Source organism: Ceratotherium simum, chromosome X, assembly GCF_057802395.1.
Source record: "Ceratotherium simum simum isolate JZ-2026a chromosome X, ASM5780239v1, whole genome shotgun sequence".
Classification (NCBI taxonomy): Eukaryota; Metazoa; Chordata; class Mammalia; order Perissodactyla; family Rhinocerotidae; genus Ceratotherium; species Ceratotherium simum.
The window spans coordinates 127,439,045-127,466,941 of record NC_141940.1 but is presented as its reverse complement, the minus strand read 5'-3'; the positions used below and the strand labels follow the sequence as shown (position 1 = coordinate 127,466,941).

General features: G+C 46.8%; 1 protein-coding gene across 1 annotated transcript; it reads right to left on the bottom strand.

Moving 5' to 3' along the window:
• On the bottom strand, window positions 1–27,679 carry LOC101401448 (matrix-remodeling-associated protein 5). The gene is made up of 7 exons (XM_004440753.3): window positions 27,489–27,679; window positions 25,062–25,277; window positions 18,471–18,600; window positions 17,860–18,250; window positions 10,334–15,274; window positions 6,656–7,556; window positions 1–3,021 (listed from the first exon to the last, which is right to left on the bottom strand). Exons 1-7 carry the CDS (start codon window positions 27,533–27,535, stop codon window positions 1,113–1,115), a joined length of 8,535 nt encoding a protein of 2,844 aa, XP_004440810.2. The 5' UTR covers window positions 27,536–27,679; the 3' UTR covers window positions 1–1,112.
• Window positions 27,680–27,897: the final 218 nt, after the last annotated feature.

Sequence of the window (27,897 nt, the reverse complement as noted above, 5' to 3'; positions counted from 1 at the left end):
TTATTTGGAAAATAGTATTTTATTATCAAATGTACATTATATTGACCTTAAAAATACAGTAAAGCAGTCATGGAAATGACAGACCTCCTACTTTCTGTGGGCACAAACTGACAGGGGGAGAGATGTTTCCGGATTTTTCCGGAAGGCTCTGGGTTCATTCTGCGGGGTCACGACTTAGCTCTCTCCTTCCTCTCCTCTCCCCGCACCACAGCTCTTAAGATAAACTTCATAAAGAAGGAAATCCAAGATCTCAGCCTCCCTCCCTGTGGGGTTCCTGGGAACAGTAATATAACAGCAGTTACTGAATTTGAAGGAAGTTGGGGAGGAATTTTTTTTAATTGCATTTCCATGACTGCTCTAATGTACCCAAGTCTTGTAAAGACCAATAATTTATTATTTTTAATGAGACAGAAAGTATTTCTTTCTCTTTCTAGTCTCATCGTCTGATTAGAAATATATATATATATGTGTATATATATATATATATATATAAACTATATAAAAAGTGAGTTCCAGGGAGAAAGAGTTCTTTCATATAAAATGGTAGCTGTATTGTATGTAATTTGTATATTACAAAAAAAAAAAAAAAATCAATCACTCTTGTTCTAAGCCCTTACTGGGCACATTGGAGTTTTGAAGTGACAGAGGCAATAAGTGAAAGATGGGTACTCATTCTAGAATGTTCTATCATGTAAAAATGGCAGTGGGTTAACTAAGTGGTGCATGTTCAATGGGGTGGCAAGGCACTGTTAATCTCTATGGTTTATTTTCAGTGAATGCTCCTTAGGGATGCTACAGATGGTTGTTAAAGCATCAGAATGTCGTTTGCAACACAGACATTGTAAATTTGCACCCATGAGCACACGGCATCCTGGAAATGTGGAAGAAAGTCCCCAGACAGGTGGACCCCTCTTTCCCACGTCTGACTGCTTCCTTTCGCCAATAAGCATAGGTCAAAGTCAACATGAACCTGAATGCCAAGTGGGCACCACTGTGCCCGTGACAAATCCTTTTAGGGTTCTGACCCTCCGGCCCCGGCTTTCCTTGCAAATGAGACTTTGTGCTGACATCGTAAGCAATGACTGTGGAGGGCACGTTCTCCCGCAGGTGTTTCAGTAGACATGAATGTAAGTTGTTTTGGAGTCACTGCCCAGGATGTTCTTCGCCGTACACTTGTAGAAGCCGGCGTCTCTCTGTGTGGCCTGCTGGATGGTTAAGGATCCTTGTGGGTGAAGGAACCTGTTCCCGTACAGACGGGCCTGTGCCCCAGCAGTCAGATGTGATCTATCCGGTAGCTCCCACGTGATCTCAGCTTTGGGGACTCCCATGGCCATGCAGTTCATCTTGACGGTGTTCCCGGGCCGGGTGTAGATGACGGGCGTCGGTTCGCTGGTGATCCGAGGTGGATAGGCTATCACAATAACGGGGAAGTTCGTGACGGAAGAGCCATACTCCGTCTCCGCCTTGCACACGTAGGTGCCCCTGTCAAACACTGAGGCATCGCGGACGGTGAGGGTGCCATTTTCCCCAAGGGAGAAGCGCCCTCGTGCTTGAGGGCTCTCCAAGAACATGCCGTTGGGCAGCGTCCAAGAGAAGCGTGCCTGCCGGCCCCCTGGAGCGACGCAGTGAAGCTGTAGGGTCTCGCCGTTGATGATGCTCACCAGATTGTGGTACTGGTTGTTCGGTGCCGGCTTCAGCCCCACCTTCAGAGAGACCAGCCTCTCCGTGTAGCCCGCGGAGTTGCGCGCCACGCAGCGGTAGGCCCCCGCGTCCACGGAGGAGAGGCCGCTGATGTGCAACATGCCATCGCCTTTATGGAAGAACCTCTGCAGCTGCTGGCCACTCTGGAGCTCCGTCCCGTTGGGAAGGACCCACAGCAGGGTGGGTGTGGGGGTCCCCCCAGCTGAGCAGTTGAGGCTGATGGTGTGGCCCGCCATGGCGGTAATCTTCTCACTGACCGGGTCGTGGAAGATGGGCTTCTCCACCGGCTCCAAGACGGTGAGCTGGACGATCAGCTTGGCCTCACCCCCCTCGTTACGGCCAATGCACGCCAGCTGGACGGAGTCGCTCTTCCTCAGACTCCTGATGTCCAGGGTGCCATTGCGATGGATGGTGATCCGGTTCCCATAGTAGGGGGCCGGCAGAACCACGCCCTCGGGAAAGGCCCACAGCACCCTGGGGGTGGGGATGCCTTCCGCTTGGCAGTCAATGAGTTTCCGGCTGCCCCCAGGGGCGATCTCGCGCACCGTGGTGATGGCATTGGGGTGCCCGTTGATCTTGGGTGACTGGACGTTGACATGGATCCAGACTGTCTTCCTGTCCTCCCCGGCGCTGTTTCTGACCACGCAAGTGTAGTTCCCGCTGTCCGAGCGCTGGGCTTTCTGAATCAGGAGAGTGCCGTCCTGATATATCTGATACTTTTCGGAGGAGGTGGGGATCAGCCTGTTGGTTGGAGAGAGCCACGTCACTCTGGGCGTGGGCTCCCCCTTGGCCTCGCACGCCACGGTGACCACATCCCCATAGGGGACCTGGACCACGGAGTACGTCTTGTTCCGGATGGCAGCGGGCTCTGTCACCACCTTGACGCGCACTCGCATCTCATCCTTCCCCACCTGGTTTTCCGCAAAGCAGGTGTAGTCGCCTTCCTCCCGCATGCCCACTTCGTTGAAATAGAGGGTCCCATTGTTGAAGACCACGTAGCGCTTGGCACGCCCGCCACTGTCGTCGGCCTGCATGAAGGAGTTGACCAGGCTTCCATCCGGGAGGCTCCAGGAGATCTCCGGGTTGGGAAGCCCAGTGGCCACGCAGTCGACCTTCAGGTCTCCCCCATAGAAGACCCTGTGGTCATTCTCTTCTTTGTGCTCGATCTTGGCTGGTTTCATGACCACGTTCACTTTGAGCACGACAAAGTCATCCCCGACCTTGTTCCGGGCGACACACAGGTAGTCTCCCGCGTCTTTGTCTGTGACGGATTTCACCACCAGGGTCCCGTTGGCAAACGCCTTGATTCTGGTATCAAAGCTGGTGGAGGAAAATAAAAGGAGTAAGATGTCAGTCTCCCCAGTGCTCTACCCGCGCTGTAGGTCATCAGAATGAAACAAAAACATGTGCTGAGAACGATCAGGGCAGGCGACTGTTATTGCAAAATGTCAGATGGTTTTTGCAGCCTGGGGGGACCGAGTCCAAGTGCGGAAAGGGTTTATTTACAGCAAATAAGAACTCTCGGGTTGAGTCTGACCTTTGGCTGGCCTGGCCACTCACTCAAGGATGTGAAAAGCAGTTACAGACTTGAGCTCTGTGTGTAGATTGAGTATTTGCATGGCGGTCAATGCACAACTTATTGTAATGAGAAAATCAGGTAATATGCTACAGCCATGGAGAGAATGAATCTGAGTTAACCTTACAGAGACAAAGCTCTTCTCGAAGAAAATGCGCCAGACGCTATTTTTACTCTTGATGATGTTTTACGATGTTGTATCCCACTACGAGGCAATGGGCAGCAAAGTAGCTATAAGATGGATATTGTAATTATGGCTACACCCAGAGTTTCAATGCTCAAGTTGGATTCTTCAAAACTGGGCAATGTCGGTGTAAAGCCTTCTTCCCTAGAATCTGCAACTAAAGCTGAACGGCATTCACCAGCTGGCACCCCAATGCTGGCATTCCATTCCTCCATATGAAATGATAACTGTTGGACCTAAGCCCACGTACCTCTGAGTTAATATTTAAAAAGGCTTTCAGTTTAAAGGGACAACATGGAAATGTTTAAAGGATCTTCACTATGCATGTGACATTTTTACCAACATAGGGGTGCCCTTGAGCAATTCAGAACTGATGTTTCGAATAACATGGTGAAAAGATTTTGGAAGTTCTGACTTTAAAACTGTTCAGATTGGAAATCTCAGTTGCACATCATTTATAAATGTGGCATTGCGGGGAGAGGGGGCTTGAATTTTAATCCCTAAATATTTCCTAAATACTGTGTTATTCTGACAGCGTGTCTGGAATTACGTCGTAGATCTAAAAAAAAAAAAAAAATCTGCCTGTGATTGAATTCGACCTGATTATTGTTAATAAAAGCTACTATGAACAATGACCAAATAAACTGTTTTGTTTTCCATGAGTGACAATCAAGTCAACATAAATTGGTAGGTCATTTGATAGGAGTGGAGCAGATAAAGATATTTTAATGTGTCTCGGAGTTTGAATCCAAAAATTCCTACAGTAGCACATGTTTGTAAATATTTTGAAACTTCTAGAGCAGTGATTCCTGGTCCCAGTTGTAATCAGAATCAACTGAGCAACTCTGAAAAATATACATGCCTATGCATCGCTGGGGATTTGGCTTCAAGAAGTGAAACTCCAATATCTGTATTTTTAAATAGTCCCAATGTGTAGGCAGGGCAAAGAGCCCGCTCTTTTATAAAACTCACATGGGCTGTTCAGTTACGATTTACTAAGAATATTACTATTCAGAATTTAGTAATACTGAAGCTACAGAGACAATGATTTATAGCGAGATATGAACAGAATGGCTCAAATTCATGCTGGAATGACATTCTTTTACTGTCGTTCATTCAACCCTGTCTCAGCCGTGCCAAAATCGACTGAAAACAGTTCTCCACATGGCAGTACATCTGCTCAGCTGGAAGATATTCCGGGGAAAATTGGGTACGTGGTATTCTGGATGCATTGTGCAAGGTTGACCAGGCACCACACAGCTGTCTAACGTTAAATACACAGTGGGGAAAGTGCCTTCAACCTATTCCTACATTAGAAAGAGATGGGGGAGGGGCTGGCCCCGTGGCTTAGCGGTTAAGTGCGAGTGCTCTGCTACTAGTGGCCCGGGTTCGGATCCCGGGCGCGCACCGACGCACCGCTTCTCCGGCCATGCTGAGGCCGCGTCCCACATACAGCAACTAGAAGGATTTGCAACTATGACATACAACTATCTACTGGGGCTTTGGGGAGAAAAAGGGAAAAAAAGGAGGAAGATTGGCAATAGATGTTAGCTCAGGGCAGGTCTTCCTCAGCAAAAAGAGGAGGATTGGCATGGATATTAGCTCAGGGCTAATCTTCCTCACAAAAAAAAAAAAAAAAGAAAGAAAGAGACGGGGGAGACCAGGCACAGCTGTGCAGAGCCCTTGAACGCTGGCTTTGCTCATGTCTTGGAGTAGAACCCACGCTGAGAGGGATTCTTCTCTGAGCTGCCAGGATCACACCCAAAGCCAGGGTTTCTCCACCACAGCACCATTGACGTGTCTTTGATTCCGCTTTGCCAATCATTGTCTCTTTCCTCTATATCTTGAAATGCTTATTAAAGAGATATTTTGGATATCTTTTTTGGATCTAGCCTACGGTTTCTCAGCCTGGGCACTAGTAGGGATGGATGATTCTCAGTGGTGGGAGCACCCTGTGCATTGTGGGATGTTGAGCAGCATCCTTGGTCTACATTCATTGGCAGTAGCACCTCCTGCACCCCTAGTTGTGACAACCAAAAATGTCTCCAGATGTTGATGAGTGTCCCCTGGGGGCATAATCGTCTAGTTGAGAACCACTGCTATACATAGACAGATGATAGATAACTGGATAGATAGATAGACAGTTGATAGATAGATAAATAGACAGATAGATAGATTAGATAGATAGATAGATAGACAGATAGAAAGGTAGATGATAGATAGACATACATAGATAGATAGATAGGTAGATGATAGATAAATAGACATGGATAGATAAAGATAATAGATTATAGATAGAAAAATAGATGGATAGATAGATAATACATAGATGATGATGATAGATAGACAGATGATAGATAGATAGATAGATAGAGAGACAGATGATAGATAGATAGATAAATGATAGTCTTTCAGGGTAAGACAGGGCTTCTCAATCTCACACTACTGACATTTGGGACAAGATTATCTCTGTGGTGGGCCGTCCTGTTCATTGTAGGATGTTGAGGAGCATCTCTGGTCTCCATCCACTAGATGCCACTAGCAACCACCATTCCCCGAGTCACATCAACAAAAAATGTCTCCAGACATTGCCAAATGTCCCCTGGGGGCAAAATCGTACCCCACCCCACACCTCTGTGTTGAGAACCAGTGCTCTAAATCCATGTATCTGGGAATCGAAGACACTGGAATGGCGGGTGGCTTTCTTCCTAGCCAAAATGCATTTTTAGAATTCCAAATGTGCTACCCCGGGGCTATAATAATGCCTTGAAATGTTTTGTTTTACGTCCTTTCCTTCTATCACTAATGCCATTTAAAAACAAGTTCTGAAGCTTCTCTATAATTTTTTGATCTCAGATAACACAAATAGAAAGCAGCCTAAATTGCTTTACCTAATATTATCATTTAAAACAGTTACACAGATAACGATTAAAACAAAAGTTATTTAGTTCATTTTTCTTTTTAGGGGGAGAGGGGGAAGGAGAAGGGGAAAGGACAGGTGTTCGTTCTGGATCCTAGTTTATAAAGACAAGATTTCATTGGGTGAAAAAGTGTCTCCCGCCCGCTGCACACAAGGAGCATGTCTGTGCGTCTTCGTCCCGGACAAGGACGCTCCATAAACAGGTGTCTCAGCGTCGGAAGGGGAGGGGGCCCAGGAGCCCAGTGGTTGATGGAGAAAAAGGAACACCACGTACCTGAAGAGCGCGTCGATCATCCTCTTGGATGGGAGCCTCCAGAGGATGCGCGGCCAGGGGTCCCCCGAGGCGCTGCAGTCCAGCCGGAGGGTCCCACCGTAGCGGACGTCGGTCCTCTGCGGGGAGGTGCCGGTGATGCGCGCATTGGCCGCCGCGCGCTGAACGGTCAGCTGCACCGTCCTGCGCGCGGAGCCCACCAGGTTGGCGGCCACGCACTCGTAGCGCCCGCTATCCTTGGGCGCCAGGTTGCGGATGTAGAGCGTCCCGTTGGGGAAGACGAACAGGTTCCCGTTGATGAACTGCGAGGGGCGGATCTGGGTCCCATCCCAGAGCACCCAGCGCACGCTGGGCAGGGGCGCGGCCTTGGCGGTGCAGTGGATGTGGATGCTGAGTCCTGGGGGCAGCGAGATGTTCTCCATCTTCTCCTGGTGGATGACCGGGGGCAAGGCCGCCACGTGGAGGCGGATGGCCAGGCTGTCGGCGCCGGCTGCATTGCTGGCCACGCACTTGTAGACACCTCTGTCGGAGAAGGTTGCCTCTTTGATGGAAAGGGTGCGGTTTTCGTGCAGGGTGACCCTGCCCTCCACGGGGGACACGGTCTGCCACACCCTCCTGTCCGGGAAAATCCAGGAGATCTGGGGGGCTGGGGTCCCCTTGGCCAGACACTCCATGGCAATCGTGTCTCCCAGGTAGACGGTGACATCCTGGTAGTGGGAAGCTAGGATTTGGGGCTGCTGCACCGTGACAGACAGCAGGACAACCATCCTGTCCACGCCGTGCAAGTTTTTGGCCGTGCACATGTACTGGCCACGGTCCTGCACCTGGACGTTTCGGATGACGAAGGTGCCGTTCTTGAGGACTTCGAATCGTTGCACTCTGGTGTTTGGGGTCATGATAGCTCCTGGAAAGGAGAAATACGTACCATCAGATTCTACCTAAACGTGCCCTTTCCATGAGGACCAAACAATCAGCTGATTAATCAATTCTCTTTGCATGCAAATCATGAAAAGCAAAGACGCACCCTGCAACTCCAATGTGGGGAAGAGAGAACCTTGTTTTCACCCTTCTTGACTTTTAACAAATCCCAGAATCAGGGCATATGCCACCTTCAAGCAAAGGGCAGCCAACATGGGTTTCACAGACGGTTCTGGAAGCCCTCATGAGCCCCAGGCCCCCCCAATTTGGCCTCCTCATTCACTTCAGTTACTGGAGACACAGCCCCCATTTGCTCAGCCCATGCCTCATTGGGGTAGGTTGTCCTCTTGAGGTCCCCAGGTTGGCTGCAGGGACACCCCAAACTTACAGCCACCATCCACCTCTGCCCAGCCAGGCTCCTGAGTCCAACAAGACAGCTAGATTGAGCAGGTCATTCTCTGCACGGCCTGGATGAGCTGAGCACTAACTCTTGTTTCCAGATGGGGATGGAGGACATCCCCACCACTATAGTCGGGGGCACCTGCCCATCTTTCTCCCCACTCTCTATACTTCCGATGTTTTATATCCTGCCTTCTAGAGGCTCTGCCACAGTCAGAGTCTGTATTAACCAAGTGTTTCTGATGCTTGGACATCTGGGGTCTTGCTGACTCTAAAGGGATGGCCCTCCCAGGGCTAGCCAATTCCTAGAGAGAGCAAAGGATGTACCTTTCGAATGTAAACTAACCAACCCAGAGCCTAGACTTCCAACCACCTCCACTATGGGGCTCTCACACTCCAGGCCACCATCCGCCTGCCCTAATCTCCCCAGGACCAGGTACCAGACAACTAGGGACAGTCCCTATGCCTCACTGCTCACTGATACTATCAAGCCAGGCAGTCCTAAAGCTGCTCACCCTGCCTTGCCCATTCCTTCCTGTGGAAACCACAATAAAGGCTCTCACCCACATTTTCCCATCTCTCCCTCTGCCTCTTAACCAACCTGGTGCTCTCTTGCGTGGCCCTGCATGGCATGGCATGCCCCCTCCTCTTAAGACCTGTGAGGAGCAAACTAGATTTTCAGTGGCAGTCATCTCCTGATTTGTGGGCCTCACCGCACCTCAATAATAAATCTCATACTTAAAAACTGGAAAACCCTGATTTTTAGTTCTCCCTTCCATTCCCACACTGCTGGGTTCCTGGGTCCATGCTTCCACCGTGGGCTACTCATTTAGTTCTGACAAGCTGCCGGCAGTAGAAGCTGATTCCTGACCATGTCGAAGAACGTGCAAGAACGTCTAGTGAGGGGGCATTGTCCAGGGATGCTCAGAAAGGGCATAAGGTATGAAAAACCCTAAGGATGAATATAAATGGGATTTCCCAGTAGAGACAGGTTCCTTTCTTCAAAGGCATAATCCTTTTAGACTGAAAAGCCCATGGTGTTCTTCACTTGCTGCTTCAAGCAAAATCCCTTATTAAACCATTAGGAAAACATCCAACATCAAATGCTGAGCTGATCAAAGAAGTCAATCATTTCCCCATGCTCAGAGCCTCTGCTAACCTTTGGAACACTTCCAACATTCGTGAGATAAACTTGAATGAGGAATACATAGATTTCCCAAGCGCTATCAGCATAAATCATTCCTGTGTTATCAAAATGGAGACCAAATGAAAAAAAGCCCCTCAGATCAGAGTCCAGGCCTGGAGGATACAGCCATGTTGAGAGAGAAGAAAAGAGAAGGAGGAACAGGGAGAGCCTTTCTTTCACGGAGAGGCTGTAGCTTCTCAGATCTTACTTTCTTCTGCCACCTAGAAATTGTTTTGCCATTCAGACAAAGGAGATGGTCATTTTTATGAGGTGGAGTGCTCTCTGGGCATGCCAGGATTCCAAATATAGACCATCGTATGGGTCAAATTGTGTTCCCCCCAAAATTCACATACTAAAATCCTGGGATTGAAATCCTGACTCCCAGGACCTCAGAATGTGGCTGTATTTGGAGATGGGTCTTTAAAGAGGTGATGAAGGTTAAATGAGGTCATTGGGGTGCAATCTGATCCAATAGGACTGGTGTCCTTATAAGAAGAGGAGACGAGGACACAGACACCCACAGAGGGACGACCATGTGAGGACACAGGTCTGCAGAGACAGAGGACACAGAGAAGACAGTGTACATGCCAAAGAGAGAAGCCTTAGGGGGAACCAGCCTTGTTGACACCTTGATCTAAGACTTCCAGCCTCCAGAACTGTGAGACCATAAATGTCTGCTGTTTAAGCCACTGTGGAACTTTGTTATGGCAGCCGCAGCAAACCAATATAACAATATCTCTAGGTTGAAGTCAAAGCAATCCGTGATGGGCTCAGACCAAGCTGTATTTATCTTTCAAGCCAGTGAAAGGACAAGGGGAATTTGCACTCTTACCCTTCCCCCCAATCTTGCCCCCTGACATGGGTGTGGAAGACTTTTGCATTGGACCTCAGTGGGAGAAGATAAGAGGCTCTTTTGTGAAATATTCCTAAGCTTAGATTGTTCCCTATCCAAGGAACCTATTACTTGTTTCCATAGCCCGTTAAAATCTCACATCCATTCTAGGTCCTTATTTCTTGTCCCTCTAAAGGAACATGCTTCTATCTAGGTTTTCAGAAGCTCCCTCCCATCCCATCAACTTGTCTTTTCCCAGATCCTCTAGTTCTGCCCAGGGCCACAGACTCAAGTAACCTCCTCCTACACAAGCTGTAGTTAAAATACAGATGCTTAAATACCCTACCTGTGGAAACCTTTGTCCAGGTAATGAAGGGCTTGGGCTTCCCTGTTGCTTCACATGGGATCATAGCATCAGTGTCCACAGTGATGGACATGGACTGAGGGGATTTGGTGATAATTTGGGGCTTTTCCCCAAGCGTCCAGAATTTGGATGCAGGCGGTCCTACGGGAGAGAAGAGCTTTGAGCCGCTCTGATCGAAGCTTCTGGAGGGCTGGCCAGAAGATGTCACGATGGGGATGGAGCTCCGAGTGGAGTAGACCAGAGGGATGTTCTTTAAGTTCGTTGATGGTAACGCCGTGGTTCGAGGAGGATGCAGTAATGGAGGTGCGGGGGGTCCAAAATCCACGTGGATGATGCTCTGAGAATGTATCCTATTGTAGGCACCTGGGTTGACTTGTCTCTCTCTCATCACTGGGGCGGGAGAAGTGGGTGTCCGGGGTTTCAGTGTAACTCCCAATTGTGGGAAAGAGACAGTCTTGTTGAAAAAGAAAGGGAATCTTCCATGGGGATAGTAAGGAACTCTTGGAGTTGGAAGCTTGCCAACAGGGTCTCTGAGATCAGGGATGTTGTTATTTCCAAAGACTTTGGAGTGGCCGTTGAATTGGTCAGTTCCTTGGTCAGTAAATTTACTAGGAATGCCAGGTTTGGACCCATGCAACGGAACAATAGGAGTTGTTGTGCTTGATAATTTTGGAGTCGTAAAGTGCTTAATCTCTGGCAAAACCCTTGTAGGATACGCAGTTATTTCCGGTTTGCTGGTCAAGTGACGAGGGGGCTGGAAAGTTACAAAGTATCTAGAGGGACTTTGTGTGGCCACGTGAGGTGGCCTAACGGTCCCTCTTGGTGGGATAGGTTTGGTTGGTTGATGGAAAATTTGGACTCTTCTATCCTGATGGTGACTCTCTGGGCCACGTGGAAGAATGTTTTTGGTCCTACCATCAAATGCTTCCTTTCCTAACTCCTGCTTTGGACTTAAGTTAAATGTATCCTGGTTGGAAGACAGGGTGGATAATTCACTTGGCCTGAATAAATGTTGAGTTCCCTCATTATTCACTGGGGGTGTTTCAGTTTTGGGGATTCCCACATAATTCAAGGAAACGTTTTCCTTGGAACCTCTTGAAGTTGGAGATGTTTTCGAAGTAAGAGGCCTGGACTTCGTGGTGGTTTGTGCTAAAGACACAAGGGTTGTGGGTGGGAATGAGGATGTTGGCTCCTCCATTGGGGCGGGAGTTGGGATGAGAGGCTGTGGTCTAATTTCAGCTGGAGTGGTTTCTTGATGATCCCGACCACTGATGGTGGTTTCTGCTTGACTTGAAGACGACTCTGCTTTCGTACTAGAGAGAGTAGTTGATGCAACCACCTTTTCCTGTTGAAATAGTGTCAAGACTGCAACAGAAGGTGAAAACTCAGAAGGAAAATCCAGATCCTCCGACTCTTTAACAAAGGATGAGTCTGTAAGGATTTCCCAAGAGCTGGTAACAGGTGTGTCTATCTGCAGTCCCCCAGGCTGGACTGCCTTTGGGGGATTCCAGCTTGCAGTTCCGGGAGAGGCAGAAGGGGAGGATTCTTCCTGAAATTCTCCCACGGTGGAGACCTCGGAGCCAGAAGGTGATACAACATTAGTGATGGACTTACCAGAGACTAAACTGTCAGTTGTATAGTCATTGATGTTTGTGACATCATCATTCTTACTTTCCTTTTCATCTAATGCAGGTTTGTATGTGACTGGAATTGTCTCTTGGAGTTTATCATGAGATAAATGTATTTTTGCGGTGCTTGTCACATAATCTTCCATTCTAGTTATCTCATGTGGGTCCCCAGTTCCCAGAGAAGCCGTTGTAGACAAAAGTACAGTTTCTGTACTAAAGGTAATCACATTTTTTTGTTGATTTTCTATGGAAGGGCTGGGTGTGGACACAGAAGGTCTAGGGCTTGCTGTAGAAATAGAAGACCGATGTTTATTTGGCCTCTTTCCATGTTTCCTTCGTGATGTTCCTTTGGATACTGGTTCTGCATGCTTCTCCAACTGTTTGGGGATACCAACTGTGCTATCAACCCAAGATGTAGGAACCAGTGAACTCTCCACTTGGTTTAGAATTTTCACTTCAGGTACTTCCGTTGGTCGAGTCGAGAAACTTGTTGGGGCAGGAGTCGTGGGTGGAGTTTGTTTATGCCAGTGTTGGAGTCTCTGGTGGCGTGATTTCTTCCTTCCCTTCTGTCTCTTTCGAGAAGGGTGAGTGGTGAGCGCCGATGGTGAAGTGGCCTTTCGAGTTGGCATCATCATCGCTACTGTGGAGATGTCCTTGTCAAACATGGTGCCCGGTGTGGTTTCCTGGGGATGCTTGAAGGAATGTTTGCTGTTCATCACTCTCAGTAGAGAGTCATGCAGAGTGGTGGATTCGATGCCCTGTCTCTTACTCCCAGGACTTCTGGAGTTTGTGGGGTCTCTCTCTAGCATATCTCCTTCCTGTAGTGTCTGAGAAGTCTCTTCTGTGCCCTTTTTAATCAATGTGTTGCCCTGAGTGCTTAAACCATCTTGTGCAAGCTGGAGGTTGTCTGTTTGTTCCTGTAGATGCACTAGTGTGGGGACACCTGGCGCCTCTAAAGGGAGATCTTCAAATGGCTCAGTTGTCCTAGAGTCAGCAACCCACCAGGTGGGGGTTGGAGTAAAGTGTGTGGAGGTCAGTTCGTTCATCTTATCTTCACTGGGTTGCGAATTAGTCTCCAAATCTGGGTAAACATATGGCACAGTCCCAGACTCAGCCAAAGAGATGATATCCAATGGAGACTCATACTCATTTGATGTAGGCTCTGGCATGGATCCAACATCTGCAGTAGACCAGCCGTCTGTGGCTATATTTTCATTGGTGGGCTCTTTGTAGACTCTGTCCAGGGTCTGTGGAGTAGGAGAAGATTCATAAGGCACAGAGATCAGTATAGTGGCTGTAGCCCACTTTGAGCCAACATCAGTAGGATGCGTGTCCTCTGTCTTGTCAAATAACTGATCATCAGTAAATTCCTCCAGGTGGGTGCTTGTCACTTTGGGTTCAGCAAGGATTACTCCATCGTGGCCATGTTCTGGTGCCATCCTGGTTGAGGAAACAGTACTGGAAACCTGTTCTTCCTCATCAAATAAAGACACATCTGCTGAGGATTCTTCGGCACTGGTTGTGGTCTGCACAGGCCATATTGAGGGGGGAGGAACAGCAGGCATAAGGGGTGTCTCTTGGAGACTCACTGATGAAGGAGTGGTGGTTTTAATGACCTGGGGTCCTTCTGTTCCCTTAGGGAGATTTTTCCCGCGTACTCTGGCTAAAATATCTGCCCAGCGCTCTGGGTTAATCTGTTTGTTTGCCATATTTATCCTTCGTCTGGACTCGAACACTCTGCGACCCTCTGCGATGTTTGTCTCTGGTTCTTTGAGGTTCAGTTTTCTTCTCCCTTTCTTGGTTTTCTTACCCCCGGGAGTGGCATCGTCCTTGGTTTTGATGAGCATCTCTTGGTCCTTTGGATGTAGAACTCTCCTCGAAGTGTTATCTTCATCTCCCACGCCTGAGCCCCCTTCATCCTCCACAACATCTCCTCTCCTTCTGGAAAGAGCCTTCCCACCTGGGCGTCTGCCTCTTTTGGCTGACCTGCCAGATCCTTTCTTGCTCACTGTGACCTCCACGGTGAAATGATCTGCCCCTTGCTGGTTGACAGCTACGCATCTGTAGTAACCACTGTCGCTGACTTGGACCTTTGGGATGGAAAGAGTTCCATTTGCCAACATGTAGGTGTGTGATGTGTTAGCCAAATTGTTAATTATCCTTTTGTTTGGAAGAATCCAGCTAAGCTCGGCTTCAGGGATTGCCAATGCATTACAAGGCAACATCACTGGCTCCCCTGGGTTCTTCTGAATAGTCACTGTATGGCTATTAGGTGGCTGAGTGGCAGGTGGCTGAACAAGAACCCTGTACACCATCCGGTCCATTTCATCCTTCACCTGAGCAATGCACTGGTACAAACCAGAGTCCAGCTGGTCTGTTGACTTGATCTTCAGCCAGCCACTGGTGAGGATGGAGAACTTGCCATCCTGGTCCTCCATGGGTGCTTTCAGGACAGAGCCATCCGGGAGCACCCAGAAGATGGATGGACTCTCAGAAGCCTTCACATTGCAGCTCAGCTGGCACGGACTCCCTTCCAAGACAGTCTGAGCTCTTTGCACCGCTCCACTTGGCTCGATCATGACCCAGCTTCTGCTCCGAGACTGCCTTGCATCTTTGGCGGGCATTGTTAAAGCGTAGTGGGAAGAATAGGAGAGCAACACTTTTTTGGCTGTACTCTGACGTCGGTTCAGTTGGATATCTATGGACGGCTGCATGACCCATTCTGGTTCTGCAAGAATATGGGCTTTGACGCCTGTGTAGTAAAGAGCATCGTCGTCAGCATCTTGCCTGTACTGGTAGCTAACTTTGGGGTCTTTGCTGAGAGGGAGTTCTCGGTGCAGCTTAACGGGGACCTCACTGTAATAGGCGATCAGTTTCCACAGCTTTTCATAGTTTTCCCGGGTCATCGGACATTCAAAGTCCAAGGTGACTGTGGCATTTATCTCAATCTCTTGAGAATCCGTTTGGTTCAGGTGAATTTTGTACGCATCCATTGGCTTCCTGATGTCACAGACCAAGTTCACTGTGTTCTGGTGCTCGTCAGTCATGTTCAAAGAGATGTTCCACGGGGGGAATTGGAACCTCTCCAGGGAGAGCTGGCTGTCGCTGTCTTCCTCTTGGTCCTGCTCCTCCTCAAGACTCCTGTTCTGTCTCAGAGGGGACTCTATGGAAGGCTTCTGACAAGTAACGTCCTTCAACTTGTGAATCTCTTGTTTGTGCATCTTCTTGGGACTGGAGCACATGGCACATAACTGCCCACCTTCATAAGCTTTGTCTTTCTTACACTTCAGTATCCCTGAAACAAATAATCAAAGAAACATGATGTAAGTTAAAGAACCAAAGAACAGCAAGCCTTGCACCTGGACAGAGGATAAAGGCTTTGTTTGCATCTTTATCACCTGGGTGCATTTCCATAACGATTTGAATACCTCACTGGCTTTGCCTCTGTGACATCACTTACGACCTGAAATTAGTTCTGCACAGTGTGTGGTTAACTAACCAGAGTTTTATAGCTACTTGCCAATGGATAATAAGTACTCTAAAAAATATTTTTAAGTTGAAAAAACTCTATTCATATACACTCTATGATTTGTGTTCTATGAAGGTCCAGAAGAGGCTACATAAATAATCGCAACTCATGAAAATATTTCTGGATAAAAGGATCATCTTTTGAGATAAATCACATCACATCACCCTTCACCATTTTTTTTGTCTTGCTGTAATTTTTCATTTCAGGCGGTGTTTACTTTTTGGATTCACATTCTACTCTTGGCTTCCTGGACATCAAATCCTCCAGAATTTTCTCCCTTTCTGGCCACCACTCAGTCTCTTTCACTGTTTCCTCCTCCTCTGCCCAACTCATTAGTGATGGAGCATTCTTTGACTTGGTCTGAGTCTTTTTCCTTCTTGTTCTGCCCCGTCATAGCCCTTGCCCACAGGCGTGGTTTCCATTACCCTGCATTAGCCAATGATGACTCCCATATGGGCTTCTGCAGTCCAAGTACATCCTTATGAGGTCCACACTCAATTCCCTACTTGACATGTCTATTTGGAGGTCACAAAGTCTCCTCAAACTTACATCTACAGAACCAAATTATGTTTTCTCCCTGCTCCAAACCTACACTTTTCATGCCTTTTCTATATCATTAATTGGTGCCATAATCTCTCCCATTGGCAAAACTGGAAGACTAGGAATGCTTTTTGACAGTCCTCTTGGTATCTGCCCACTTCTTCCCATTCCCACTGGGACTACACCAGTCAAAGCGCCATCATCTATGACTTGGAATATTATAAACCTGCTAACTGGTTTCACTATAATTCCTTTTGCTTCTCTGAAGACAGTTCTCTATGTGACTTTAAGAATAAACATCTCAAAATGCAAATATGCTTGTTTCACATACATCCTCCAACACATGCAGACAAATATACACATACACCACACATACATACAAGCATACAGGCACGGACATGCACACACAAAGGCACACACACGTATATCCAGAATGTCCAAGATGGCTCTCTGCCCAAGCTTCATGGTTTCATCTCTGTGGTGTGTAGCATCGCTCTTGGGAAATGACTATCCAAATGGATTTTCAGCCCCTCTTGTACCCAGTGGGGTTTGGGATCTAGTTTCCATCAATGAAATATGAATGGAGGTGGCATGTATCTTTTCTAGTTAAGACTATTAAGGAGTGAGTCTACATCTGTCTTTCGCCATCCATTGCCTGATTAATCAAATCTGACGCCAGATTTAAGGCGGAGCCACAGATCGAAGCAGCTGGATCCCTCAATCAATCCATGGAGGAAAGCTGCCTGGCAGCTGAAAGAACTCACATCAAATTGTGATAAAAGTTGGGTGTGCTGGAAGTTCCTAGATAGGCACAGGCTGAAGATGCTACGTAGAAATTGAGGACAGCAAGACCTCTCAGAAGACGTGAACTTTTAGCAAAGACCTGAACGCTGAGAAGAAGCCAGCCCCGTGAACATCTAGCAGGAAAGTTTTCTTGGCTGGAGGTTGAGCAAGTCTGACGCCATTGAGCTGGAAATAAGTTTGGAAGGTACAAGGAACACAAAGGAGAGCAGCGTGGCTGGAACTGAGTGAATGAGGGGAACTGTGGGGCCAGCCCATTATGGGAGGGTGGGCAGTAGGGGGAAACACCATAGTGTAGGAACTCCTGGTCAAGAGTGTGTGTTTTGTCTGAAGAACAATGGGCTGCCAGGGGAGCATTTATGCAGGGGTGTGGCATGGCCAGATGCTCACTCTGAAAATTTTTTCTGAAAACCACTCTGTGGAGGGTTGATTGAAGTGGGGCAATCAAGGCCACAGGAGGACCTGCTTAGGATGCTCCACTCTCCTTCCAGAGAGAGAATAATGGAGCTTGACCCAGGCTGATGGCTCTGAAGATGGTGATGTGCAAAAAGACCCAGGGTATGGTAAACCCAATGGGATCTGAGAATGGGTTCCAAGGTGGGGCTTGGAGAAGGTGGTAAAGAAAGAAAAAGTGTTCCTTATTTTGAATCAAAATCTGCTTTCTTACAACTTGTGCACATTGGTCCTGTTTTTTAATGCTCTGGGTCAATACAGAACATCGCTCTCCTCCATCCATGAGAATAATCTCATAGCCACGTCCAGCCTTCTTTTTTCCAAGCAGCCTTGAATACTTCCTCAGAGGACATGGATGCACAGGAAATTCCACCTTTAGCTGCAGCCCAAGACTGAACACAAGACTCCAGATATCCATTCCATGACCAGCATAGTCCACTGTACACAACTGACTAAATGACTGTTACTTTACATTTTACTAAAATATAAAAATGTATTTGAATTATGGAGGTAAGGAATGTGCAGCTAGGAGATACTGGACTCTCCTCTCATCTTACCTTTGGATTTTGCGTCCCATTCCAGAAACCATCTCATGTCACAATCACAGGACCACGGATTCCCCTGAAGGTAAAGATTCTCCAGAAGTGGCATATTCTGGAGCATGCCCGTGGGAAGAGTTCTAATCATGTTGTCTGCTAAGTAGAGGTGTCTTATGGTGGAGAGTCTGAAGTAATCCAGAAACGTGAATGTGGAGAATGTGCCAGGGTGTAGCTGGTGGAGCAGGTTTCCTTCTAAATGGAGTAGCCTTAGGGACGTTAAGCCATTGAAAGCCTGTGGGTGGATAAACTCAATCTTGTTATGGTCAATGTGCAGCCTCATTAGGCTCCAGAGCCCCTGCAGTGTCTGTCCTGTGATCACTCGTAGCTTGTTGTAGCTGAACTTGAAAACCTACAAAGACAGGGGGTTGGAAAATCCTGTTTATGATTTAAAAAGCCACAACCAGAAACAGAGACCAGAACAAAGGGCAGGAAAGTAATGACGTTAAGCTTGTTTTCAACGTCAGAAAATGGCAATTTTATTAATCATTAGGGAGCATTATATCGTTTCCACTATTCATGACTGGTCGTACAGGCTGCAATTAGTGATGCTCATAAATGCCGGGGTTTACCTGTAGAGAGCTGAGGTCTCTTAAAGCCCCGTCGGGGATGCTGGGGATGTTGTTGCCATGAAGCATAAGTAGTTCCAACTTGGCCAGTCCTGCAAATGAGGTTTCTGACAAAGCCTGTATACTATTAAACCTAAAAAAAATAAGTAATTAGAAAAAGAAACAGTGAATACTTAAATCCCATATGGGAAAGTTTCCCCAGTCTGCCCAGGAGCAAGCAAGTTAGCAAAATGTTGATTTTGAGGTCGGATTGATGCCAGTCTCACTGTCTCTTTGCATCCTTGTCCATTTCTGGGGTCACAAGGAAACCGACCTATTTTTATTAGCCTTCAATCAATTAAGGAATGTTGGCTGGGCCTTTTGACTTTGAATATGCTAATGCAGTTAGACGGTACTTTAGGGAAACAAATAGGAGTTAGAATTCTAAAGGAAGCTCGTCCAAATGGCCCCTCATTGGAAATTCTACTCTGGAACTGCAATAATGAAAGACACATGGCAGGCATGAATGAAAAGAAACAGGCAGCCTCAGAAGAGGATTTGCATATAATAAGAGAGGGAGAGGGCTCCCGTCTAAAGGAAGAAATTAAAACGCTGATAGCCAAACACGGATTCTTATTTCCCAGGGACAAGTTGTCATTTCAGATGGATTGTCTAAGTTATCTCTAAACATTCTAGTGTGTTTTTGTTTTTGCAAATACATTGGTATCTAGCCTGACACTATCGCTTCTCCTTATCACCTAAATAGAAGGAACTAGATCTGTAGAGAATGCAGGTGAAGAGCTCACAGCTCAATGCAGCCAATGCTAGTGTCAGGGAGGGGAAAATCCCTTTCTCCCCTTCTTGTGTTCCTCTGGCTGGACTGATAGTAAAATTGACACCAGACTAGATTAACAGGAGAAAAACTCAGTTTAATACGTATGTGTTGGAGATCACAAAGAAATGATGCTCAGACAGTGAACAAAGCAGGCAGTATATGTATCTTTTACCGAAGGAAATAATAAATTTGTGAAGAATTGACAGGACAAAGAAACTTAGGTTTGGGGTAGGTAATTAGTGAGGAATTTAAGCAGAGTTTAGGCTTGAGGTGGTAAATTAGCAAGATTTGTTTATTCAGGCTTCTCAGCCCTGAATTCCCCAGCTCTGGTGATAAGGATGCATGGAGAGTACCTTTCAAATGGAAGATTGATTTCCTGCTTTCAGGGGAAGAGAGACAGGAGGGTCTGAATGCCCTTTTTGTCAGTCAAGTAACTTCAATTCAAAATAATCAATCTGCTATTGTGGGATATTTTGGGGTGGCCTGCCCCAACACTAGCTTAAACCAGGACCCCAATTTTACAACTTTCTTATAAATACATATGGGCCTAAATCCAGACCCCAATTTCGCAGTCAATAGCTGGGTAGTTCCTCCTCTAAGAGTCATCCTGAGGAAGCACCTTTCAGCTACAAACTCTTGAGTGCAGGAAGTGTAACCTCCAGAACCAAAACCACTCACCTGGGTTGCTTCACACTCTTCAAAGAAATATTTTAATCATCGCATTGTTTTATAAGACCAGTTTATCCAAAGAAAGCATCAGATGGAATGAAATGCAGCCCACCTTATTAGGATAACGCTAGAGATTCAAAATGGTGCATGGGGAAAATATAGCAAAAGGTAATCCCCGGTCTTGTTTGTCATTTGACTTGTAGTCATTGGACGATTATATAGCGTGTCCCTCTTCTGGATGACATGGCATTCCCTCTTTAGTGCTTTGTCCCAGCGTCTCGTCAGCTGACTCTGCTCTATTTAACAGTGGTGAGAGGTAAAATATTAACAGGAATGGGCCCAGTTAGGAAACCCTGATTAGAAGACTCAGCAGAGAACAAATCAAGTGAAAGTGCCCTAAAGCAGGGGAAACAAGCAGGACTTCTTCCTGGGCAAGTCCAAGGGACAGAAAGATGGCAGATGATCCCTAACTCTAAGGCAAATAGCAAACAACTTAGAGAGTTAACAGATAGTCCACCATGGGTATTCCACTATGTCTGCAGACATTTCTGGGTGTCACGACTGGGTGGGAGTATGTTGCTAGCATCTAATGGTTGGAGACCAGGGATGCTGCTAACATTCTACAGTGCACAGGACGTCCCTCACCACAAAGAATTATCCAGCCCCAAATATCAAAAGTGGTGAGATTTGGAAAAGTGGTGAGAGACTCTGTCTGTTGGTTTGTCTATCTATCAACCTATCTATTATCAGTCTATATATCTTATTATCTGTCTGTCATTACCTATCTATGTATCTATCTATTATCTATTGATCTATCTACCTATTATCTATCTATCTATCCTCTTTTTATCTATCACCTATCTATCATCTATCTATAATCTATCTGTCATCTATCTATTATCTATCTATCTATCTATCTATCTATCTATCTATCTATCTATCATTTATCTATCTATGGTAGTTGTTTTGAACTAGGGTGACTTTGCCCCCAGGGGACATTTGGTAATACCTGAGGTCATTTTGGGTGATCACAACTAAGCGGGAGGGTATTACCGGCATCTAGTGGGAAAAGGTCAAGAACGCTGCTCCACATCCTGCAATGGCCAGGACAGCCCCCACAACAAGGAGTCATCCTATCCAAAATGGAAATAGTGCTCCAAATGTCAATTGTGCTGAAGGTCAGAAACTGTGTTCTACCCAAAGATGGGATAGTCTATGGGCAAATGCACTGCCTCATTAGTCTATCATTATTTAGGATCCTACAATTAAATCTGCCTGGGAAATGGGAATCAACGTCAACGTTTGAACTCTTTTCCATTTTCTGGAGCCTGAGGTTTGTCTGCAAACAGGAAGTAAGGTGGAGAATGGTCTCAGGTCAGGTAGGTGTGATTTGCAGGCACCAGGTAATCTAGGAGCTGGGAGGACACGGAAAGGAGTGCGTTCCTTTTGTTCCAGGTTCAGAGGGAAGCCATTGGAGGGTTTTAAGGAGGAGAGTGATGGGAACCAAGTTATGTGCTAAAACAACAATGCTGGCCACTACATGGAGAACGGGTCAGAGATGGATAAGAGAGGAAGCAGGAGATGGGGTGAATCCCGGGGAGGGATGCTGGTGTCCCTGGTTAAGGTAAAGGCAGTGGAGATAAAGCTAAATGGGGAGTTTCCAGAGGTGCTTAGAGGAAGAGCCAACAGGCATTGCTGAGTGACGGAACTGCAAATAAGGAAAAGATCAGAGGAATGACTTCTGCCTGGGTGTGAGCCAATGAGTGGATTGTGCCTTTTGCTGAGATAGGGAGCGGAGGGTGTGGGGGAAACCATTCCAAGTTATATTCGTCATGTGATGTTGAAGATGTTTGGGAGAATCCAAGGTGAGGGTGGCACTCAGGACCAAGACAGAGACCCAAGGTGTGCACATTCAGGAGACCTTGGCCAACTGACTAATGGAGTGAAGCCCTGGGAGTAAACAAGATCACCTGAGAAGACCCCTAAAGGTAAAGAAGAGTAGAGAAGCCAGAAGGAGGAGGCAGGGCTTGAGATGGAGGAGGTGGGGGTCAGAGGCTCAACCTCAAAAATGGATCAGAAACAGTTTGATGTTCCTCAGCATTTTAGTCCAGGGATGTGGGATGCTCATCAAGGCTTCCTCTCCTCTCTTTGTTGCCCAAAATTCTCACTTCCAACTTGGCATTCAACTATAATGGTGGATTCCAAGGTGGAGAAGGTGAAAGGAAGGAAGATGGCTGGGGAGAGAGGAACACCATTGTTTGAGCTCCCTCCACACCTGAATAAATAGCTTAAAGTCCTGGATGGGGATGTATCAGCTCAGGAACCTGTCTTACTGTACCGTCTTCTTGGTACTCATTTTTAAGGGTCATCAAAAGCTACAGATGAAGGTGTTGTTGGTGGCAGAGCTAAGAAAGGGGAGACTTTTCTGGGACAAAGCCAAGAGAATTGCCTAAATGCAAAGTAGAGGAGGCAGTTTCTTCCCTTGCAGCACCCAATGGGTGTGGATGAATCCTCTTTGCATCTGTCTAAACACCAGCAGAGAGATGGGGGAATTGGCGTGGTACTCAAGGAAGAGAACCTGATGGGACACTGAAATGACCCTGGACAGAGCCAGCTTACCCTCCTCTCCAGTGTCTTCCTCACCTGTTGATTGACAATAACTGACTACATAACCACCTAAAGAAATGATTTTTCAATATCAGAAATATATGATAATTTTGCAATATATGCAAATGCCGAGTCATTATGTTGTACACCTGAAACTGATATAATGTTCTATGTCAATTATATCTCAATAAAAAAAGAAATATATGTAAAACTGCTTCATGAATAACAATTAGTATCCCAAAGCAAAATTTAAGATAAAATAAAGGAGTATGGGCATTCGGGAAATTCCAGAAAGATGTCATCAAAACCAATCTTTTAATCAAGGGTAAAAAAATCTTTAAAGGTCTATAAATCAGATGCTAAGTGGATGATATTTTTGGTTTACTCAAAAATATCTGGAAAGCAATTTTTTAAAAAGCTTTGGGGCTGGCCCAACAGGAAACAGCAGCTTTCTCTTTCAATGGTGACTGAGAACCCTAAAAACATCTGTGTGGGAATGAAAAATGTCCTTCGTGCTCTGCCAAAAATCCCTCATTCCTTGAGAGTTTTATACAGTCTCCAGATTGCAAAAAGACAAATCCAACCCTGAGTTCTATCTGTACTAGACATGGCTCTTGTTTCTTTTTTTCCAACAAAATGCACATTGCCAGTCTCCTTATCTACTTTGAGATTGGTTTTCAGAGACAGTGCTGTGATATTATAGGCGTAATTTAGAAATGTGGCACATGGATTCATGTTACAAATTAAGCCAGATGGAAGTAATATATGTTGGCACAGTGAAACTATTCCTCAGTTGTTTTTTCTTTTATCTTTAATATTACACAAACCCATCACAAAAGATTATTAGCATCAGCAGGAAAAGGGAGCATCTTGATATCTTTGCTTTATTCTAGTGGCAAAGCCTTTAGGACACCATAATTCGTTGTCTTTATCATTAGTTGTTTAAAATGAAACCGCCAGAAGTTATGTTCTAATTGAGAGGTTAGTTAAGTTTCACACTTACAAAATGCTTCAATTTAAAAATGGATCGAAGAAAAATATCCCAGAAACTGTCAATGAGATGCAAACAGCTTGAGAGGAAATAGTCTATTGGTGTCGCCAGTCTAAAGCCATCACACAGTTAACCTTTTGGCGGGATGCATGTAGTATCTTCTCCACTCATGTCCAACTGACAGCCCAGACCCCCAACACACAACAGGCAGTACACTCACACCTCCAAGGCAGGAAGTGTGGCAGAAAACAGTTCTCTTGGACCACTCCCATTCCCACACTTTCTAGGGGGGTCCACTAAACCCTGTCTGAAGGATGTGCAAGAAAGAAGGGAAATCATAGACAAGCACCATTTCCCTCTCTACAAACTTGGCGTAGCTCACCCAACCCTGATTCCAATGGGCTCGAGTTCCTCTTCCTTATCTCTTTCTCCCATTAGACAAGTGATGTGTCCTAATAAATTTTAAATTCTAGATTGTAAAAAGGAAACAGGTTTAATGATTAATGTTCCCTCTTTTGGCAAAGCCAAATTGTTTTCCCGATGGAATTATCATCATTGTGGTTGGATTTAGTTAGTCAAGTCATACGGTTTCCCAAGATTTAATTGAGAAGACTATCTAATGGCTTATTGCCTTGGATTAGCTAAGTTTCTATCTTATTGTTTGAATTTCACATTCTCCTATTCTGCTACTGGGCTTTATAGTCAATAAATGCAAGAATATTTTTTAACTCTGCACACATACAGTTCTTTGTTCATTGACCGAAGTTTGGCCACTCCATTTTATTACAATGTTCCCTTAGTGAGTATTCATCAAACTCTAAATTACTTTGCTGTTTTCTAGATGGTAGAAAATAGCTAACATATTTTTTTGAAGAAGTCTAAAGGATTGTCTACTATTAAAATTGTACATGAGTGATCCATAGCAACTAATATTTATGCACATAAAACATTTATGTGTATAAAATGAAATTTAAAAATATAAAAATTCTATCTGGGATGCTGCAGAAATTCATCTCTTAAAAAGATATTAATACTTTAAATAGGCAAAATCTGAAAGAACTCTTTTATTTTGTCAAAGTCACAATTACATCATCCAGATAACTTGCAAAATGTCAGAGATGTCCCATTTATTCTTTGTGCTGTTTTAAATAGTTTCTGAAGTCTATTTAAATAATATTCACATATTTACATATGTGTCATATGCGTTCGTATCTACAATATATCGAGGGAAATTTCTTGACAAACTGAAGGTGTTCACGATGCTTCATTACTAAACCTTATGATAGTGGTTGCAGCTGATGGCTGAATTCAGAAAATCGTCCAAAAGGACTGCGTTTAGTATAGTTAAAAACTGTCACCTCGATTCTGCCCATATAGAAGTACATAACGCTAGGTAGAATGACACATAAAGGAATATCCATTTGCATTATGTAGATACACACACATATATGCAAAAGCAAGTAAACATGCATGCAAAGAGGCCAAAATTGTTCAGTAAGAATGTGGTACAAACCCCAAATTGATTCTTTCCACATGTTTAGAAATCCCAGCTGGCACAGAAACCAGGGAGCGAAACGTGCAGTGCACCTCGCTGGGAACATAGCAGGTGCAAGGGTGAGGGCAGGCGAGCGAGGCTGGAGGATGGCCCCAGACCAGAATCAGCACCACGGAGAGTACTCGCCAGTGCACCCGCGTGGGCATCTTGTCCGGATGCCTCATCCTTGGACACCTGTAGCGGAACCACAAAACGGGATGCGCTTAGTCAGGTCGAACTTTCTCATTTTCAGCAAATTTTATTTGAGTTGTGCATACTGGTTTTAAGCTTCCCAAGACTTCACATGATTTATCTTCGTGACACAGAATGTTTGAGTCAAGAAACACGAAACATTTTTTTTTCAATCTTTTGCCGTTAACTTTAATCGTTAGTATAGAACAGAGCCTTAATTCCTGACTTGGATACTACGGTTTGGAAGTTTCACTATGTTATGAGCGAGGATATGGAAAATGCACACACATAACACACAGATATATATATATATTTACATATATATTTGTAAATACACATATATACATAGAGAAGGAAAGGTACATTTCTGTTTCTATAATAATAAAGTAAATAATAAAAAATAATTGTGTGTCCGCCTCCAGTGTTAATTCCGAGCCTTCATATATTGTATATATTTGAATAAAAAACTTCTCAAGAAGGTCATTATTACTAGGACTATTTCGTTCTTTTAATGACATTTCTTAAGTTTTAATTATATCTTCTTAAAGTGCTTCAAGAGCATTCACTAAAGCGAAATTTATTCCATTATTTGTGAGTCTGTTTACCAGCCCTAATTTTTTCTGGGAAGGGACAAAAAGGGTTGCGATGGTGCAGCATCCTTGTTTATCACGAGGAAGTTTGCGGAAACCTCGGTAAAATCTGCCATTTGATAAAAAGGAAAGGAACTGCCTGATGAAATATGTTCACGCAAACAAAAACGATCAAGGAGGTTACCAAAAACGCTAAATAAATAAAAAGAAAGAAAAGAAAAGAAAAACGGGAATGCTGAGATATTTCAAATATTAGTTTGCATCGGCTACCTCCTTTAGAACGTCAGTGATTATCTTTTTCAGGCGTTGGCCATGCCTTCATCATCTCATATTTTTGTGTTGTCTTGGGTGAAGTTTCTTTACAAATAGGAGTCCACGTGGACAGGAGAACGCACAATAGAGAAACGCGTCTGTCCCTCCGTCCCTGCTCTGGGCAAGCGCTCACTAATAAACTCCACATCCGTTCATACAGCGTAGAGAGATCCCAAATCCGTAGCTTTTCCATCCTTTCCATGACCTCGAAATAGATACTCTCTTAAGCCCGCGTGCGTCTCGCCTTTCAGCTGCCCATAAAGAGCTGACCGTGTAGGCAGCTTTGCAGAAAACAAGTTCAGGCTTCCCCTCCGCGCTCTGGAACAGGCTTCTGAAGCTCTGCAGAGAGGAGTTTCGTCGCTCGCCGGAGCCCAGGCCTCCCCCTGTCGCCTGCGCGCCCGACCTCGGCTCTGGGCTTCTGCCAAGGGCATCCCGGCCCATGCCCCGTGCCCGCAGGCGGACCTGGCCCCAGCGTCCCCACGCCTCCTCTCCAGCCTTCGCTCTCGGTCCTGCCTCCCACCCAGGTCCTTCCCGGAGACAGAAGGAACGCGCCCCAGGGAACCCTAGTCCTGGGGCCGCAAGGGAAACCGCCCTTGGCCTCCGGGGCTGCCGCGGGCACGAGGCAGTCCGCGTTCCCCCTGCCGGGGGCGGACAATGTGGGGCGGCCGGGCGCGCAGCCCTGCGCCCCTGGCCGGCTTCCAGCGCCCGCTCCGACGTGCCCCGCCGGCGGAGCGGTGAATTACAGGCTTTCCCGGAACGCGGCTCGGGTTGCCCCGCGGGTCCCGGCTGCCGCGACCCGCACACCAAAAGCCGTCTCTCCCAGATGATGACTTCTCCAGCTTCTGCGCGGCTCAGCCCTGGCGAGGCCTTGGGTCTCCCGCTCTCCGGGGTAGGAGGAGGGGCGTGGGGGAGACTCAGTACTCGGAGCCCGAGGAATGGGCAGGAGGCTCTGCACCGTGCCTTCCCCACCAACGCCAAGAGCGGGACCGCTTTCACTTGGGGATCCCCAGAAACCAGGGGAGGATTAGGGAGAGGGAGGAAGGATGAAGGGAGAAAGGGTCGGGCGTTCGCTGATTAGATCTATTCAAAGCATCCTCCCGCAAGAGTGCATCGGCTTCCCTGTTGAATGGAAACTGGCCCCTCCGCTCCTTCAAAGAGTGCCAGGAAACAGTTCGAGATGCCTCTACGCCCTCGCCCCCCAGTCTTTCTCTTGGCCGTCCCCCAACTCCCTTCACCCCTTGCAGACAGACCAATGCCTCCCCCGGCCACTCCCTCCCCACTCCCGAGCACACAGGCTGCCCTCGGTCCTCACCTGTCCTTCGGAAGCCGCGACACACGGGAGCGGTGCGCCCGGAGCATCCACGGGGCCGGGGCGCGCGAGTCACCGCCGGGGGTCCGCCGGGGCCATGCCCTTCCCGGGGCCGGGGGCGCGGCAGCACGGCTTCCCAGCGCGGCACGGCGAGCCGGCGCCCTTTTATTCCGGTCGCCGAGAGACTTCCCCGAGTCCACGCCTCGGCCCACCCCCACCCTGCCCCACCCCGGGGAGACGGGGCGCGCCCCCGAGCTGAGGGACCCTGGCCGCGCCGCTCTGCGCTCAGCCCTCCTCTCGCATCTTCATCGCGCCTCGTCCCGGGTGGGCACGCCTCGCCTGCTCCGGCTGGGAGAATTCAGGAGCCAAACGCACAGGGCTTTGGGAAGCAGTATTCGCGGTCCGAGAGGAA

What these genes read in the sequence shown, in the direction of transcription:
- LOC101401448 (XM_004440753.3), bottom strand. Translation starts at nt 27,535, where the DNA reads ATGCTCCGGGCGCACCGCTCCCGTGTGTCGCGGCTTCCGAAGGACAG. An exon ending in GTGGAAAGAATCAATTTGGG is followed by an intron (nt 18,601 to 25,061) that starts GTTTGTACCACA and finishes TATTTTTTTTAG; the next exon opens with GTTTAATAGTATACAGGCTT. An exon ending in ATGATCGACGCGCTCTTCAG is followed by an intron (nt 3,022 to 6,655) that starts GTACGTGGTGTT and finishes TTCCTCCACCAG; the next exon opens with CTTTGATACCAGAATCAAGG.